The 19,266-nt window shown below is 42.6% G+C and overlaps 1 protein-coding gene and 1 long non-coding RNA gene across 2 annotated transcripts; one reads left to right on the top strand and one right to left on the bottom strand.

Annotated features, from left to right (window-relative positions):
* Nucleotides 1–2,956: 2,956 nt before the first annotated feature.
* On the bottom strand, nt 2,957–13,805 carry LOC144474815 (uncharacterized). The gene is made up of 3 exons (XM_078190130.1): nt 13,191–13,805; nt 10,031–10,246; nt 2,957–5,757 (listed from the first exon to the last, which is right to left on the bottom strand). Exons 1-3 carry the CDS (start codon nt 13,293–13,295, stop codon nt 5,671–5,673), a joined length of 408 nt encoding a protein of 135 aa, XP_078046256.1. The 5' UTR covers nt 13,296–13,805; the 3' UTR covers nt 2,957–5,670.
* Nucleotides 9,448–11,209, top strand: LOC144474817 (uncharacterized). The gene is made up of 3 exons (XR_013494788.1): nt 9,448–9,630; nt 9,707–9,981; nt 10,056–11,209. It is a non-coding gene; the product is annotated as an uncharacterized LOC144474817 (long non-coding RNA).
* Nucleotides 13,806–19,266: the final 5,461 nt, after the last annotated feature.

Here is a 19,266-nt window from a genome sequence, read left to right as displayed (position 1 = left end):
CAACGTGTCTCCCTGCAGCCGCCGATAGAATGATGATCGTGATGGTAATAATAATAATAGTAATAATAATAATAATAATAATAGTAATAGTAATAATAATAATAGTAGTAATAATAGTAGTAATAATAGTAATAATAATAGTAGTAATAATAATAATAATAACAGTAATAATAATTATAATAATAATTAATGATAATTAATCAATAATCTCGATAATAGTAGTAATAATCATAATAATAATATTATACAGTAATAACGAGAGATATGCTAATCTTCCGATAATAATCAATAGATAACAATTAAAATATACATATGATTGTTTCATAGATTTCCTCGTGTACGTGTCTGCTGTGTGTAATGTCGTCCTGTGTGTACAATAGCAATTGGATAACCAATCGTTTGACTCCCTTTCGTTTCGTTCGATCGATAGTTCTTTTTTTTAAACCTAGTTCCCTATACATATTAGAAATTTCCCCTTTGATTCGTGATATGGCTTTTGTGACGCAGTAATGAATAATGGATTAACGCGTGTAGGTTTTCGGATAACATCCCCTACAATGCCCGTCACATTCTCCGTGAACCTTCGGTCACACTCTCGTCTCTCTTATCTACCTTTCTCTCTCTCTCTATTTCTCTCTGTCACTCAATTTCTCTCATTCAATTTCTCACCCTTTCTCTCCGCCCTTCTCTCGCCACCTCAATCACCCGACATTCGCTCACCGCCACACTCTCGCACGGATTCGTTTTTTTTATTTTTATCAAATCGTTAGAGCTGCTCCGCCCGGTGATACTAATTAATCGGTTCATATATGCGTACATAGTTGCAATATATATATACAGTACATGTCCACGGCGGGCGAACGGCGCGCCGCGCCGGTACAAATAGCGAATTCGATTACTCCTACGAACGATCCTCGTAACAAAATGAAAATCATGTCGTCGATGCCGGCGCGTGGTCGACGCGCCCCGTTTCCAACTGTCCCTCGACAAATAAAAAGAAGCTGTCCCCCGCTCGTTTATGTTTCCGTTTCCGTCCGCGAACGAAGGCGTCGCGCGCGGCCGCGGCGATCCGTCCTTTCGCGATCCATCGATCGCTCGATCCGCCGCGACGTCGCCCGATCTTCGTCCTGTGCGAACGCCGTCGTCGTCGACGACGATTAAAAGTATGTACTCGAGAGACGGTACGCGTGAAAAGTGCTAGTGTTTTAGGTACAAAGAGGAAAATATATGTATATGTATATATATATACCTATATGTATATATACTATAGCGTAGGATGAAAATAGCGAGTGTCCTCTTTCTTTGGAAAAATAGTCTCGAAACCTGGTCTCCCGCGAGAAAGACGAAACCAAATCAACGAAATCGTGCTTGACCAATCCGAGCGCCGATCGCGGCGCGGAGCCATTCACAAAAGCCGGAACACCTGGCGGAAAGAACGCTAGAAGAAAAAGAAATACGAAACGAATCCCTCGAAATTGTTCTTCGATGTTGACTAACCGATCAACGCTCGTGTAAACCGTATTCGTTTGCCTCTAACCGCAGGTAAAACTTAGCGCGACCATTCTCAATGGACGCGCCATCTTGTAGATGATAAATTAACTTTAATATTTTCATTGATCGAATTGATAAAATCCTGATATGTCAACGCTTTTTAATGAACACTTTTAACGACTACACCTAGGATAACGTTAATAGATTCTCTCCTAAATAATAACCTCGAAACAGCTGCTTATATAACATTCTTCCGGATAGATTATCCGCTCACGAATGAAACAACGGCGGTCGTTGAACAATTAAACAATTGTCTACGATATACCTCCGATACGAATTCGTTTCAGTAATTTGTTAAAATATACGATAAAGATATAAGAACAACGTCGATATACTTTCTCCTAAATAATGATCGCAGAACAGTTGCTCGAGTAACATCATTCAAGATATATTATTGATTCGCGAGTAAAACGACAATGGTCATAGAACAATTCGTCTGAAAACAGTCGATATCGAATCACGAATCCGTAAGTAACTTTCTCAAATATTATGTGACATCGTCAACAATCTTAAGAACAACGCCAACCGAAAATGTTCGTTCGAAAACCAAATTCAAGGCAAACAATGTTTCGTCGTTTTCGAATCGGCTCCGTCTTTTGTGACTCGCTCCGCGCGCATTCTCTCTTTGTCTCTCGCTCTCGCCGCCGCTTTCTCGCCTGCTCTCCGCTCCCTTATTTACAAATTCACCTAGGTATACAAGCTACGCCTGAGGCTAGAAAAAAATGCGATCGCTCGAGCGCAGGCGGATCGATCCGCCCGGTACACCGGTAGAAATCGGTATCCCCGACGATCGATCCTCGGCCCGGCGCGCGAAGATCAACGTCGATCCGCGCCACACGAGAGCACAATGTTTCCCCTCGTGTCCCGCGGGGGAGGAAACGGCCGAAAAAAATACGGTTCGTCACGTTGGCGATCTCTTGTAAAATGTTCGTTGACCCCCATGGGAAAAAAAACCGCCGACCATCTGAGTCACCTGAAATCTACCACAGCACGTGTACAAACGTCGACGTACGTCGACGGATCGCCGTGAAAATACGAAAATCGCGCGCCCGATAGAAGACTTCTTTCGATCGTCGACGAATTGAAACGCCGATCCGGCGTCTCGGGAAATTACGTTCGCCGATTCCGCGGGCATTATCGCGCCGTAACAATAACACGGCGTACACGCGTTATCGCGCTGCGCAACGACGCTCTCTTAATTAAGACGTCTCGCCGAGATTTTTATCTGCGATCGAACCGTGAGATAAACGAATAAAAAGCCGTGTTCCTCAAGCCTTGAACATTTATTGTATTCAACGGTAATAGGTTACGCGGTTGTTTCGCGCGCGGAATTATTCCGCGGGCTGTCCCGAACGAAACAACGCAGGTAAAGAACCAATTACAAATAAATAATCGCGCTTAAACAATCGTCGAAGGTCGGCCGCGATCTTGTTGCGCAGCGCGATCGACTGTATTTCGTTGGATCTGTCTCCTCGGCCCGATGATCGTGACCGGCGGCGATCGGATCGCGACGATCGAAATCGTGCGCAGCTATGTGTATATAAAAATCGGAGAATAGTGTCTATGTACAGTGTTCGCGTGGAAGGCAAGGCTACACGAATAGACTTCGTAGTCGAAGTGGTCTCCCGATGGAGCTCGCGCAATTAATTATACACATTTTTTTCCCCTCCGCAACGTCGCGCAACCCGGCGAACGATTCCCTCGCGTTCCCGCATTGGCTGTCGACTTTGTGCTGCCTGGCGATCGATCGCGATACTACACCGCGGATAGAAACGCGACGCTATGGGGGGGTCGACAGATGCGACGCTACGGCGGAAACAACAACCATACAATACATGGACACGTCGATAACACATGAATACATCGTAACGTTTAATCACACAACAACAACTCTTTCGTTCTCTCATTCTCTCTCTTTTGCTCTCTCTCTCTCTCTCTCGTTCTCTTTCTTTCTTTCTTTCTTTCTTTCTCCCTCTCTCGCTCTGAAATTCGTAGAAACCGTAACAATCGTATAGAAACTCGAAACTCGTCGCCCATTTGCACAATGTACACTCCCGACCGCGAGCATTGGGACATTGTTGTTCTGCGATATCAACAAAAATTCGAGCCATCTTTCTGTACACGAGGAGATCGAGTTTCCTCGCTCCTGTCTCGCAAGACGCTCGAAACTTCGATTAGAAATCCTCGAGGATTACCCAATAACTTTTCAACAATCGTTCACGTTTCAGTGCTCTCGCGTGTCCCAATGGCTCGGGACGCGTGTAGTTAAATCGATCCAGCGAATTTATTTAAATAGCTTCGAGCTCGAAGAACCCCTTTCGATATACAGGGTGTCCAAAAAACGTTTTGAAAAATACCATCGACCGTCCAAGTTCCCCGATCGCGAGAACGTTCTAGTTTGAAAATGATCCACTAGCTGCTCTAAATGTCGCGTATAAAAGTGATCGTGTGGTCGTCCGCGCTCGAGTCGATCGTCCAGTCGACCGTGGTTGGGCTTGGTTTAAACAAAAATCACTCGGGATCGAACGAAATAGAACCGGCAGCCGCCTCTCACCCAAAGAGACCAAATTTCCATCTGTGTCCGAGAAAGACTCAATTTCTGCAGCGAAACATCTGTCGCGAGCACAGGTAAAAATTTGATATCTTTAGCGAAAGACGGACAGCTTACGACTGCGGATTTTTCGCGGTGGAAACGAGACGGTGAACGTTGAAACAGTGGAAAGAATATCCGCGTAATTTAACGCGTCGAGTGCCTAAGATCAACCTCAAAAAATCGTGCTATATCGAAGTGTTTTAATTAATGCAAGCGAATTTTAAATTGAAACGTTTTTAATCCTAGAATAATTTAGGGGTTGGTAAAGAGCTCATACAATTTTCAATTTGCTGCAGATGAAGAAATAAATACTAGAACATTGCGAAATTATATATTACATAAATTGTAATATATGGTATATAATAATTGTCGCAATGCAACCCCGTAATGTTACTTATGGCAAAGACTAGAATAGGGTTGTTCTAGGATTAACCCAATCCTTACATCTTTCTAATTTCATCAGGAACAAATAACTGACGTCACTGAACTTTACCATTTAGATCGAATCAAGCAGTATACTTCCTAATTTATTAATTTAATCAATAATTTTTTAGTTTAATAATTTACTGATTTAATTTATACGGATTGTGAAGTTAAATTTACAAGTTATTCACTCGATATATGTGTTACTTGCAACAAGCATTGCAATAACGCTTGTTCAGAATCACAATAGCTTCTTTTAATGAACTAGAAATTAGACATTGATTTTGTAAAAGTTTTGAGGTTGTCGGCGTGGCAGACAAAATGTTAAAGTAGATAAGGAATCGATGGCTTGCAGAAAAATTCGCAGCCCAGTTGCGTTTGATTCGAGGCCCGAAGGTTCCGCTTGGAAAATAGGGCCCAACCCGGTCGCCGAGGAAGAGAACCGAAAAGGAAAAGTGTAAGAGAGATTCGTGTCTGTGCGCACCGTGTTCAGGGCCCGGGGGACTCAATTGTAGCCCTTCCGGAGCCCTTACAAATATGATTATATTAAAATACTCGGTGTAAAAATATGTATGGTACAGCCGGTGACGAGGCACGTAAATCGACGCCGGTGCCTCGTCCAAGAAAACTGATCACTTCTCTCTCTCTCTCTCTCTCTCTCTCTTTCTCAATTTAGCCAGCGAGAGTCCTGGTCTGCCTCACCGGAAGTCCCTCCCCGGCTTGTACTTCGTGATTCGTTTGCCTCGACCGTGTTTCGATCGCGTCGTCCATTTCGACGCGAATTCCGTCGTCCTCGGCCGATGATCCCTCCTCCTCATCTTCTTCTTCTTCTTTTTCCTGTGCGTCGTCCGATGCATGTCCTGTCTTCCAACGCTGCTCCTCCGAGTCCTGTAGAACGCTCGCTCCGTTCTTAGAACCGAGTCCGTTTGATCTCTAGCAGTTCGCAACAATGTTGTCGGTGGTCTGCGCCGGGGGCGCGCTCTCGCCCCCGTGCTCGTCGATGCTTCTTCTTGGGTTTCCGGTGACAACTCGGGGCGTCGCGACGCCCCCGAGCCTCAGGTCACGTCCACCACGAGTCCGTGAATCCGATCGTCGGCTGGCTGCTACGTCAGCAGCTTGAAGAACATCAGGGCGAGAGATATGTTGATGAACAGCACCAGCATCACCAGCTTCTGCCGGGAGAACCAGTCCTGCAACAGGATTTTCATTAGATACTGTTCTTCGTATAGTAAATTTTTATAACATTTCGGTGCTTGTTAACAATTTATAGAAATTAAAATACGTTTCTTTTTGGTAAGACCTGAATTATGTAGAAGCGACAGTTTTAATAGAACTTGATATATTAATATATCTTACTGAGTTAGGATAAGTCTTAATGAATTAGAAATATATAAAAATATATAAAAATATATTTGAAAATATAGAAATTAAATAAAAATTGAAAATTGATGGACTATGAAATAGTAAAATTAATATTTTCGACACACTAAGTAATAGTTGACTAAACTCACAAATATACAAGCGTTAATACACATACTATTAAAAATGTCAAACACTTCATTTTAATTGTTCATTAGTGTTCGTCGATCATTTTTAATTCCCTCAGGTTTTTTTTCCCTGATTTTCCACATACTACAATTTTCAACTGGACTTTTAATGAAAAAAACTCGATCCAAAGCTATTATGAATGGAAGACAGCGTATTTACATCGAGCATGCAACAGAGTACCGAATACATGAATGTATAATATACGAATATATAATATATGAATATATGAATAAAAAAAGGAATATAAATCACGCACGAATATAATGCGACGTTCGAAAGTTATCGGAACGAACGAATCGATATGAAAAATCGTTCTCCGATCTCCCGAAAAAAATAAAAACAAAAATAAAACAGCGGTCATCGTCGGGCAACCTGTTCCGATCATAGTAATTTATCCTTATTGGATTACCGATTTATCTCCGCAACATCGTGCTCGCGGATCACGTCTAAAAACGTTCTCGAGCACATGGTAGCTGCTGAATCGTCATGTTCGCTGATAATCGCGCAGGCTGAGCGATACACCGTATCGCTTTGGAAAAAAAGACAGCATCCACGTGCGAGAACGTGCGAAGGAGATGATTTCATAACAGTGCTCCTCACTCTGCGTAACAGCTTCGTGCAACAAGTTTGCTTAAGTAGCAAGAGATTCGCGATTAAAAAAACCGTGTTTCCCTAACGACGTCGAGAAGCGAAACTGTCTTCAAAGAAATTATTAATTTTCCATTCATACTTGTAAAACATGTTAGTTTTCTTTCTCTAAAAAACACTTCTAAAACATTTAGTGTCTCTCTAGTTTTACTTTGCTACGTTACGACTTGTTCCATTTATAATGAAAGTGACGGGCAATTTGGAAAAGGAAGAGGAAACGGGGGAAGCAAAGAGAAGCGGAACGAAAAGGGGAGACGATGCTGTTACATAATAGAGAGCCCCGTGGGTTTCGGGGGTTCGAGAGAGCGAAACGGCGCGCGTATCTCGACAGAGTCGAGAACGTTCTTATCGATACGCTGATAATGTATTGCGCGAAAGGTGCACGATCGTGCGACAGGTAATTGCGATTCAAGAGGATGACCGGCGCAGACCGGATATTCAAAACGGCCGACTCGATTAAACATTCATAATCACGTATCAATACTCGCGCGACCTACTCTCGCAATCGTCCGATAAGAAGTGAGCGTTTTTGCGTCGTCGATTCGAGCGTCAGGTTGTCTCCTTCTCTCCCTTCTCTTTTCTTCCTCGGCTTCTCTCTCTTTCCCTCCCTCCCTCCCTCCCTCCCCTTCCCTCGCTTTTCCCCTTCTTTATTTTTTCGCCAAGGCCGCACGACTAGGGTATTGCGTCTACTTTTCGTTCTACGCAACAAATCGTCCCGCATTTTCGAGGCATCGTCGTCGTCTCTAGGGCTCGGTCCTAAGGTCCCCAGGTCCAAAACTGACCTGGGTGCAGCTGTTGGGACTCGTCCCAGGGTCAGATTATTTGTCTAGAGGCTTCTAAATTCTTGTGGAGTGGTTCGTAATTTTTCTGGTGTCCCAACGAGCTTTCACGAGGCTCTAAGAATCTTTTTAAGCGACTACAGCACCATCTGCAGCGTTCTAAAAATTTTTTTATACGTTCTACAATGTTTTCAAAGTTCAGCTGCTCTTTTGGGAATTCTACAATCTTCCTGCAGGCTCTACAATTTTTTTTCGAGACTCAGCTGCCTCTGTGTAGGTTCTATAATTTCTCTGGATCGTCTACCGGTGTTAAAATTTTTGTTAGGGGTTCTACGATTTTTAAAGAATTTTACAATTCTTTTGGAAGTTCTACAATTTTTCTAGAGCGTCTACAATTTTTCTACCGGTGCTAAAATTTCTGTTGGAGATTTTTACATTTTTGGGAAGTTATAGAACTTTTGTTGGAGGTTCTACAATTTTTAGGGAGTTTTACAATTCTTTTAGAAGTTCTACAATTTTTCCAAAGGCTCTATAATGTTTTTAAAGACTCAGTTACCCTTCTACAATTTTTCTACAAAGCCTAATATCTTTCAACGAATACTGCAATTTTTGTTGGACATTCTAAAATTGTTGGAGAGTTTTACAATTATTCTGAAAATTCTACAATGATTTCTAAAGGCTATACAACCTTTTTGGAAGTTCTATTACTGCTTCTGTGGCTCTAGAATTTTTCTAAACACACTGTAATAATTTTAATGATTCTATAATTTTTCTAGAGGTTCTACTATTTTTTTACAGACCTTGCTATATTTCTATAATTTTTATACAAATCCTACAATTCTTCCAGATGTTCCAACATACTCCTGGAGCTTTTCCAATATTTCTACATTCTCTAAAATATTTGTTAGAGGCTCTACAAGTTTTCTAGAAACCTCGTGATTTTTCTGGAGCACATAAAATTGTTTGAAATACTTCACAATTTTTCTGCTGACCCTGGGAGCTTCAAAAATTGTTTACATGTTCAACAAGTTTCCCAGAACTGTTACAATATTTCATACAAAGATTCTGCAATCGTTATTGTAGGTTCAATCATTTCCTGACACCCGCGATACTCGGAAAACGTAGCATGAGACAGCCCTGATTGTTTGCTTCTGCTCCGGCTTTATCAATTTCTCGTCGTCCTTCGGAAATGGTGAAACACCTTTCAACGATACTTTATGCACGATGCAGTACAACGTGGTTACGTGTCGCGAGACAGAAAGAGATAAGATTTCGATGAACTTTTACTAGACCAAGCAGACCGATGGACGTCGTTCTAATCCGACCCAGGCAACAACACTAATAGCCTTCGTCGCTCATCACTAAATCCGTGAATACCTGAGTCACTGTAAATCCTATTGCTAACGGTATCAATGAATCTATTCGTCATCGACTGATACATCTTCCACACGGAAAGAGATAAAGAAATTCAGCGCTTCGTTTCAACATTCTCATTCAATACATTTTATCGCTCTACGATATAATTTAATTCTATTTTCTAATTAAAAAAAAGGAACATTGTCGGTCAAGCGATGACACAGAAAATTACAGCGTAAATCATCGACAATTATTTGTATCCACTGCTGTTCGTTACCTGGAAGTGTCGCTCTCCATTTCACAACCGTCTAGACGACAACAGATTTAATTGTTTACGCGAAAGTTTCGTATCAATTGCTCATGCTCCGCCGGCATCGTATAATCGCAACCGATTAATTCATGTACGAGCCGCGTACACGTAGTTCCACGGCAAGATGTTTCAAGATAAAAAAGACAAAAGAATCCGCCACCGATTGTTATTGATTCTTCGAAACAGATATATCACACGACCGGATGGCTACACGCGCATGTATACGCGGTAGCCGGGTGTAGTGCACCGTGAATCATTACCGAGCTAGGACGCAGCTGCGTAGCTACCAGTTTGATCAGTTTACACAAGTACTGGAATAAAATTAGCCGCTTCCGAGGAACAAAAATTGGCGAAACAGCCTAGACGATGGACGTAAACGATGCCCCGGAGAAAAAGAGCCAAAGTGGCACAAAAATCTCATGGTACTAAATGGTACTATAAAAACGTTATAATTAATCTTTTCACCAATTCTTTGACCGATTAAAATATTATTCCTAGCCAGCAAAATCGAGCTAACGTCAATTCTCAATAAAGAATACTGAAATGATAAATAACCTGACATAACCTGAAATGATAAAGTGCAAGAAATTTTATCGGTCCACTGTGCCGATGGCATGATAAACCTGTCGGGGCATCGGTATTCAATGATCGAGAACAGCGTCGATTCTTTCCAAAAATTCTGCTGAACTAATGAGATTCATCTCGGCGCGAACACGTTCGGACTATCGATGACTCGGAGGAACGTCGCCGGCTATTGTTTGGTAGCGAGCAAGGTGAAAGTCCCCCAGCCCCCCCTCCCCTCCCCCCTGTGGAGATACTCACTTTAACCTGAGGACTGACCAAGTAGAGGAGAGGGTTGGCTCTGAGCCTCTCGCTCTCGTCGATTTGCCTGCGGATTTCCTCCCTCCTCATGCTGCTCAGGATACTGACTTCCTCCCTGGAGAGCGGTGCCGTGGCTGTCAGCTGGATGGGCTGCGCCACATCCGGCAGTGACTTCTTTCGTTGAAGGGAGACCGCCGCCGCCGCCGCCGGCATCGCCTGCACGAAGAAAGGAAACGAGAAACAAAGAGAGAGAGATGGACCACGGACACGGCGAACACCTTAAATTCTAAGGGGCGAGGGTGTTCAGGTAGTCGCGGCTGCGTGTCCGAAAGGGATAATGGGACCCTTAGAGGCACGCCCATTCGACGGCGTGCTTTCACATGCCAGAAGCCATTGTGAAAGCGCTATCGACGACCAATCACGTTGGGATCATCCATCGTGTAACCATGTTTTTGCTTTTCAATTTTTTAGTCTGTGAAAATAATTGTTGGAATTTTTGTTCCGTATGTTTGAACGTAGATAGGTTATTTTTATCATTTTGGAAATGAGAGAGTGTTCTGGTTGGACGGTAATTATTACTTGGAAAAGATAGAATGAATTTACTGTATAGTAATAATAATACTGCATTATAATTAAAATATTATAGTATTATAATTACAATATTTTCTATAATTTTCAGAATATAATAAAACATGTGTTACATATTATTCATATTATTACTATTATACGGTATATAACCTTAACGTTTTAGCATCTATTTGCACTCTATTTAATTGGGTGGGTAGAACTGAAAACACTGATAAAAGTAAAGAAATGAAAAATGTTGGTGAACTAATTTCACCTCGTTAAAATTATTACAGTAGGAAAGAAGATTATACTTTTCTTACAACTTTGTACACATTCGTCTTGCAATCGATGCAGAAAAATATTATTTTGCATAAAAGTTTATGTATAGTCTATTATCTAGTCTCTAGTCTCTAGAGACACTATAGTTTCTAAGTTCTACAAGTCTGTACACCATCAACCGACCCGTTTCATAAAAATCGCGAGAATTATATACATCTATGAAAAGAATGAAAACAATAACAAAAGCGTCTAAAAAAGGTCCAAGAATTTGTATCATTCTCAACTCGGTAAAACTGCCATAATTTTCTACACAGTCCACCGATAAGCCTCCAACATCTGAGACGTATTTTCGAGTCATCTCGAGTCATTGTCTCGGTACGTTCGATCGACAATGCGACTCATCGCGGAGGACTCCATATATCGCGGACAAAAGACAGAAGTTTATCAGAGACAGAAGGTGCGCGGGGTTAACGTATCAGGGAGGTGAAAGGTCGTGGCTCGGAACGCGGCCGAGGTGAGAAACGGCGGCTTGTTTGTCGCGGGATCGGTTTTGTCGGACGTTCTACGTGTTCATTGCGAGTTCCACGGATTCGGCGGATCGGCAGGGAAACGGGCCAGAAGGGTGTAACCTAGGGGAATCCTTGGACCGGTTCCAAAACGTGCAGCCTCGCTCGTAATCGCGCGTAATAGTGATGCAAAGGCCGCGCTGGCTCCGCGGATGCGTTGACCATCGACACCGATTTTTCGCCCGGCTTTCGCGGCATCTCGAGACACGATAACCGGACCCCGATAACGATTGCGTGTGTCCTAGCGTTGCCACGATGCTAGTGACCTCTCGCCGCGGATTTTTACACGGAAGCGAAGCGTGTCTCATCCGATAAGAGGGCCGGAGATTAGAATAATCCAGTTCCCCGAGAAAAATCGCGGGGACGTGCTCTCTCTCTATCCCGGCTCGTCTCGCCTTTATCGCGTCGGATTTTTGCCGCGTTTCACTAGCCGTAAAATTTAATCGGCGCCTCTGCCCTCGGCCGATGATAGCGCGCTGCATCCATGGCTCCCCGGTGTCTTTAATTAACCCCCGATCGCAACTCTCTCGTCCCGTATCTTGTCTGGTATCGCCGGTTATGGGTCGGCGGGTCTCTATCGCTGGTTTCGAGGCCGCTTCTCCGGAGCATTGTTAATTGCACCGATAATGTGACGCCCGCAGAGGAAAGCCCTGCATTAGCTACCCGGCCCTCTCTTCCTCTCTCTCTCTTCCTCCCTCTCTCTTTCTTGATAGCCCTGTCAAGCTTATCGGACGGTAATCCTTCTGCATTTTCATCGATCATCGTGATTCATGCCGTAGCTGAATCAACCGATGTCGTCCGATGAATTTCCATGGTGTCGCCTGTCGATAAGGACAGTTGGACGTTCTTCTTGGTGCCGTGACATACCGCGTTTTTTTTCATCAGTCTTCCACAGCCTCGCTGTTCAGATTTCAATATTTCTATTTTCAGAATTCGATTGCGATACGATCGATATTCTGTATAGGGTCAAGATTTATTAGCTTAGTCGACAAAGGATTATCGAGAAAAATGAGCTCTCTCGAAATCGATGTAATATTTATCTTTCTCGGAATGAGATAATTGCGACCGAAAAACGAATTTTTTTGATGTTTGACATTGAAATGTTCACTCGTCTATGAATGATATTTAGAGGGCGCTTTTCATCCTCGATTTTTTTAGTAAAGATTATCTTGAGCATAAATATATAAATATCAAATTCAATAAGTATTCACCCCCTAGCAATATAAAATAAGGGATCAAGGTTATACAGCCAGTTGCCGAGGTCTGTTCTTGAGCATAATTAATATTATATGTGTCGAATAAAACGTGTTCAATTTAACAAATAAACATAGTAAAAGATCAAGAATATTCTATATATCTTATTCGATAAATATAATATTACTTATGCCTGTAAACGAGAGACTTCGCAACAAAATCTAACGAAATTAAAACAAATACACCCCCAGAAATGAAGATCAACACTAGATTTACGACCAGCTCGCACTTACCGCAGCATCCAGATAAAGAGGGTTGTCTACTAGTCCCGAACGTTTGAATTTAGAAGAGCCGAAGGTCAGCGCGTGTCTCATCAATCAAAGTCAGCGTGTACCGAAAAATAACGACTCCTGTTCGCCGTCGAACGAACGGGTCGGTAAATCTAGCGTGAAAAGTCGATCGCACAAGACCGGCGTCGGCTGTTCAACCGGACACCGAAACTACCCAATCGACCGAAGGACGAGACGGTATCGTTTTTCGGGGCCCTTCCGTACCTCGACGGGAGGCGCGACGATCCAGGACTCCGAGGCCCTCCTGGCCATGAGGGCAGGGCTGCATAACAGCGCCTCTTCCTCCTCGTCGGGCTCGGACCAGAACATCTTGCCGACTAACTGTCCCCCGAGATGAGATCAGGTGCAAGAGGATCGAGCGATTCCTACCACGTTCGTGTCACCGGTCGACGCACCGCGTTCATCGTGCACAGACTATCCCTGGGCATCGTTCAAGTCGCGTGTCCCGCGAGAGACTTTTCGACGGTGGTCGTCCGAGGGGGATGGCTACCCCTGTCGGACCGACTCTCGGCGTCGCAAGAGAACCGTTCTCCCTGGAGCGCGCGATTAGGGCAAAATTCGGAGCCGCTGCCTCCTGGTGAGGAAGCCAGCCCGCAGACTGAACGGCCCTGGCTGGTCCGACCGAAATAGAGAGACGCCCCACTATTCTCTTCGCGTAAATAGCACCGCGGGCAGCGCGTCGCGACGCTCACGGTTCCACGACGCTGCCAGAGCCTTGTCGATCCCCGCCGCTGCTTGATTTATGGCAGCGGCCCGCCGTTTCGCTGGCATTATTTCGGAATCGTTTCGCCGTTTTTCCGTTCGCATGTGTCGAACGTTACACTATCGGCTGACTATTTCGAGAACGGCTTCAGGTGAGCCCTCGACGAAACGACCAGGATTCCGGCGACCTTGATTCCGCGGCCTGCCGGCTCCCCGTGAGCTTCTGGCCGCGTGAATGGGTCGCGTCCAAGGTCTCTCAGCCAGCTGCGAGGGGCTCGACCTCTCGCAACCAATTTATTTTTTTCATCCGTTTACCTGGCTGCTCTCGGGGGAGACGCTTATCCTGGATGTTGCTGGTCTAGGTTGCCGAGGAATCCGTGGTTCATCCCTTGTGCTCGAGAATCTTTTTTCGGGGATGGTTTTCGCTCGAGGAATGTTAGTTGTGTTTCAGAGTTTTATTTTACGATTTACGCGATTATTTTATTGTAGATTGTTTTATGACTCTTGGAAGAGATGCCTTGGGAATAATCTTAAATGCTTGAGTAGCCATTTGAACTTCTTTGAAGTTTGAAATAAATAATTAAATACGCTCAACTGTTTCATTCACACAGATTTAGCTATTACTTAAAATTGACAAACGGCAGTGTATATTAAAAATATAAGAATTATCTAAAAAGAAAAGCTATATTTCAGTTATATCTCACAAACGTCTCAGTGTTCCAAAATAATACAAAAATATATCATGAAACCGACAAAGATGAGAAGTATCCATATTTAAAAAAAGAGACAGCAGCGTTATAATTTGTTGCACCCGATAGTATATCTCAATATCCCATAACAACGCCCAACAATAAAATTCGACGAACAAAAGTAAGAGATATCTATATTTGAAAGAAAATAAAGTCGTATAATTTGTTGCTCCCATTAACGTGCCCGATAGTCTATCTTATAAATGTCAGAGCGATTTAAAATCCTACAGAGAAATGTAATTGGACCAAAAAAGGAAAGACTCTTCTATTTTTTTATAAGAAAATGGATATCGTTGTTTACGTGGGCACGCTGAATGGCCGAGAAGATAAATGGAAGCGTAACGGTTGGTAAATATAGCAGCGATTTGAGGAGCAAGTTCCGCGGTTTTGGTTAATTAAAGGCACCGGCGGGCAACAGCTGACGGGATCGAAGATGGCGGACAGAGAGGGCCGTCCGCGACGAAGATCAAGCACCGTTCGGTCCGTTCACGGCCGAGCCCCGACCGGAAATATCGTTACGCAAATACAGCCGAACTCGCAATTCGCGCTCTCTGATTCACCTGGCTGGTATGCGAGCGAACACCGTCGCGATTCTCGTGAAATTTTGTTTTCGATCGCCCGCACGCTAAAATGGGGCGCCTCCCAACTTTGTCTTGCTATTTGCTCGACGCCACTTCTATTTTGTTTGAATTGCGTTGCCGGTTCGTTTGCTTCTGATCGAACGTTTCTCTTCGTCGTTTCTTCTTTTCTTTTTTTACTCGCGTCTGTCCATGCGCATTCCTCTTTGTGCGCTCGTGTCCATGAATTTTCGATACGCAATCGTGCAATTTCATCTTTTCTATCGGTGATTAAAATCTGATTAGAATCTTCATTGAAATCTGATTAAAATCCTGATTAAAATGCTGATTAAAAGCTTGATTAAAATCTGTATTGTCCTGACACTTTTTAACACACAGACTTGACAACTTTTATGAGTAATGTTTGTATCGATATTCGTATAGAAATGCAATTACTTTGTAACGCAGTAGCTGCGTTAATCTTTCGCACTCGTTAGCTTTCAATTTTTAGCGAAAGTTTTAAGACTGCAACGCGAAGAGGAATTGCATTAAAAATCATGCGATCATCTTTCGAATCTCATAGAAAAAGAAAATTTGCATATAACACGATTGTCGCACAGTATGGGAACAAAAATAATAATTTAGGTTATAAAAATTGTAATATCTAAATACTTTCAAGTCCAATTGTAATGACCGTAATTTTTTAAGTCATTCTCGCTTGTTTCTTTAATTTCTCATGCTAGAAAAGTAGCTTGCATCTGAGCTGTTTGATCGGGGACTTTCGTGTTATTATTCGAGACGTCTCTGCATTCCTGTCTGTAGATTTGTGTCATCGGAATGTCGAGTTCAACAGCGAAACGCTTTGGACGACGCAGCACGGCATTGCTAATAATTGTCGGACGCTCCCCCGAAACGAGCTACCGAAATATCGCCCGTGGTTTTCACGCCAACAGGTATTGTCCCGACGAGTGCGCGCCTCGCGATGCGTACGTGCGAGCATAAGCGTCTCTCTTGGCACTATCTTGTCGACCAATTAAACAAACGTACATTGTTACGCAAAGATTCGGGCGATTTTTCCTTGGCAAGGTCTTGGGAACAACACTGTCCGAAGCAGAAATGCCATTGAACGTGCGTTTCAGTGAATAATCGCGCGTTCTTCTTCTATGAATCACTATCGCAACTAGAATTTAATATTTACCCTCAATAAATAATGGCAATAAAATTTTGCTCTATTTAGAAATCGTCGAGGTGGTGAATTATGTGTTGGAAATAATGTTGAGATGATAGTAATATTGTAAAAATAGTGTGAATCACAATTACCACCAGAATTTGATATCTACCCTTAAAAATTGATGTAAAAAGAAATTTCACAACATTTGGAAACCGTAGAAGTGGTGAATTAAAGTGTCGAAAATAATATTGAGATGATAATAATACTGTAGAGATAGTATGGATCACTATTAAAACTAGAATTTGATATATGATCTTAAAAATTAATGGCAAAGAATTTAAGCTTATTTGGAAATTGCCACGGTGGCGAATTAAGGTGTTGAAAATAATATCGAGATGAAAATAACATTGTAAAGATAGTATGGATCGCTATTACCACTAGAATTTGATATCTACCCTCAATAATTAATGACAACGAATTCTCATCCCCATTTGGAAATCATAGAAATGGCGAATTAAGATGTCGAAAATAATATCGAGCTAATAATAACATTGTAGAGACAGTATCTACCCTTAAAAATTGATGTTAAAGAATGTTCACTCCATTTAGACATCATCAGCAAATTAAATTGTCGAAAATAACATTGAAATAAGAATAATAGAGATATTATGAATCATCGTTCCTCTCTAGATCACTATCAACACTCTACTAATTAAAATGGTTAACTAAAATTGCTATGACTACTCTGCGTTGAAATAATTAAAATATCCTATTTACCCTAGAGATCCTAAACGCATCAATGTTGTAGATAGAAGTTTTCAAATACGGTAAAAAGTACCACAAATAAAACATCACCCAATTCGAAAGTGATTAACGTGAGACTCGGCTCGATTAAAATTAAACTAAAAAGAGGCATCGTGGCTGACAAAATGATCCAACGTCCTCCTAATCGACATACTTTTAATCTGTCGGCCAATAACAGCTGTTACATCACGTACATAAATACATCCAATACATCGAACCAACGTTTGCAGTTTATCGTTGTGTAATTAACAGAGTTTCTGACGCCGGTCGATCGCTCTACGCCGTCGGAATCGTCTGTTTGGAATGCAACCTGGAAGCGGTGCATCGACGTGTGCATCGGCCATTCGCGTTTATATCGATCCCCTAACGCGAGCACGAAACACCCTACGCTCCGTTCTCCCCTGGCACAACGGTATCAATTATTTTAACTTTCGTTTCTCTTTGATAATAAAATACGCGGCGTCTCGGCGTTATTCCCTTTGTAAAAAGAATTTAATTAAAAAAGAGACGAAACGTTAAATTTAATCCGTTACACCACGATTTCTCTTTCAATTACTTACTTATCGCAACTAAATTGCCGCGTAATAAAGAAAATGGATAATTGTTGCATACCAGCTTATATTTCAATGCTCAAACACTCACGATTGAAAAGACGAATTTTATTTCGATTTAAAATAGAAATTCAGATTTAGCTCTTTGTATTAGTTGTTTATTACAAAATAGTTTACCAAGCCTATCTTTATTTTACGTGATATTGTATTTAGTTACATTTTCGACGGTTTTTGCAATACGAAAAGTTTTGATGATAATAGTATTGGAACGTGATATCAAATTTTTTAGCGAGCCCTCAGAGTCGCCACTAGACTGATTATTAATCGTGGATCGTATAAAAATGAAAAGATTGGAAAATAAATATCCATCGATTTGGACGAATTTATTTAATTTCTGTAAAGTCAAATTTATAGCGAATTTCATTGCGGTCCGAGGAGAGAATAGAAAATGATTGATTTCGTGGTGCCACATCCGAACCCTCGCATTGTATCCCAGTTTCCTCGCGAAACAACATTATCGAGAAGCTTGGCACTTGAACAATCCCGGACATCAGGCTAAAAATTAGTTACGAAAGATCAAGGAACATGGGGAGATTCAATTACAGCCGGGCCTGTCTCCTCTACGCGTTATTTTCGCCCGCAAGGTTCCAGGTTCCATTCGATTCGGTTCTCGGCTCTCTCGTGATCATCATTCTCTCTCTATCACGCACGCTCTTTCTCTCCCTCTCTTCGTCTCTTTAGGCACGACCATTGTTGAGGTACGATTTGCAACCACGTTGAATCGGGAAATCGAGGAATCTCTCGGAACAGGCCTGTTTCCGGTCCATACTCGCGAGCCGTAGAAATGGTTTTCAAAAATTTTCGTAGAAACGCTTAGTTACCGCGTGGCTTGAGCAAGATGATGAATTAAGCGGCGTTCCCACCGACCAACACTTGTCACGCGATTTTACCGTGTCAAAATAAATAGTCACCGTTTGGCCTCGGAGCAAATTATCTTCGGTAATTACGTATCGAAAGAGACGAGAAGTAAAAGAAGCAAAGGACTCGTTGATCGTGCGTTTTCTCTGCACAGTACTCGCAGAGGGCGTGTCTTAGGCGCTCTCCTCGGTAGGCGTGGCTTAGGCGCTCTCGGTTTCCACGGGGCCAGAGCAATGCTCCATACGTTAATTCCTGTCCCCGTTCTTTCTTACCGACCCCGATCTACATAATTTAAACAATCGAATTCGAGTACCCAGTGATCGGAACCAATCGTTCAGTTGGCGAATAAAATGTTGGCAGGTGCGAACACGGGCTTAGAAATCAGCGTTGTAGTCCGCGAAACGAATATTCTGTTCACAGTTGTCTCCAGAAAAAACATCGTCGAAAAGTATATAGTTCTTTTACATTTAAGATGTTCAACGTGGCGCTCGAAAGGCGATTCGTAATTGTACTGTGAAAAAGTCGTGATTAAAATAGAACAATCTGATATATTTACGCGCGTATGTGTGCACAAGTGTGTGTTCGTGTGTGTTCGTGTACAGTTTAGTGGATCTCTTTTTGGGGCCGCACCTAATGCACAAGATTAATACTTTCCCGCGTTGGTCTAGTTCGACGAGGAATCTCAATAGTTCAGCAGAGGTATCTCGAGTTATGCGTATTCATAATGCACATTTGGTACTAACGTTTGCGCTTGCTCGGCGACGCGGACCAACCCTATCGAGAAGCATCGATTCGCGGGAAAAAGTTCGTTCTATCACAGAGAAATGA

This window comes from Augochlora pura, chromosome 9, assembly GCF_028453695.1.
Source record: "Augochlora pura isolate Apur16 chromosome 9, APUR_v2.2.1, whole genome shotgun sequence".
NCBI lineage: Eukaryota > Metazoa > Arthropoda > Insecta > Hymenoptera > Halictidae > Augochlora > Augochlora pura.
Note: the sequence above shows the minus strand (reverse complement) of the source record. Positions and strands in the feature narration are given on the sequence as shown.

What these genes read in the sequence shown, in the direction of transcription:
- LOC144474815 (XM_078190130.1), bottom strand. Translation starts at nt 13,295, where the DNA reads ATGTTCTGGTCCGAGCCCGACGAGGAGGAAGAGGCGCTGTTATGCAGC. An exon ending in TCGTCGCGCCTCCCGTCGAG is followed by an intron (nt 10,247 to 13,190) that starts GTACGGAAGGGC and finishes TTCTTCGTGCAG; the next exon opens with GCGATGCCGGCGGCGGCGGC. An exon ending in TGGTCAGTCCTCAGGTTAAA is followed by an intron (nt 5,758 to 10,030) that starts GTGAGTATCTCC and finishes ATCCTGTTGCAG; the next exon opens with GACTGGTTCTCCCGGCAGAA.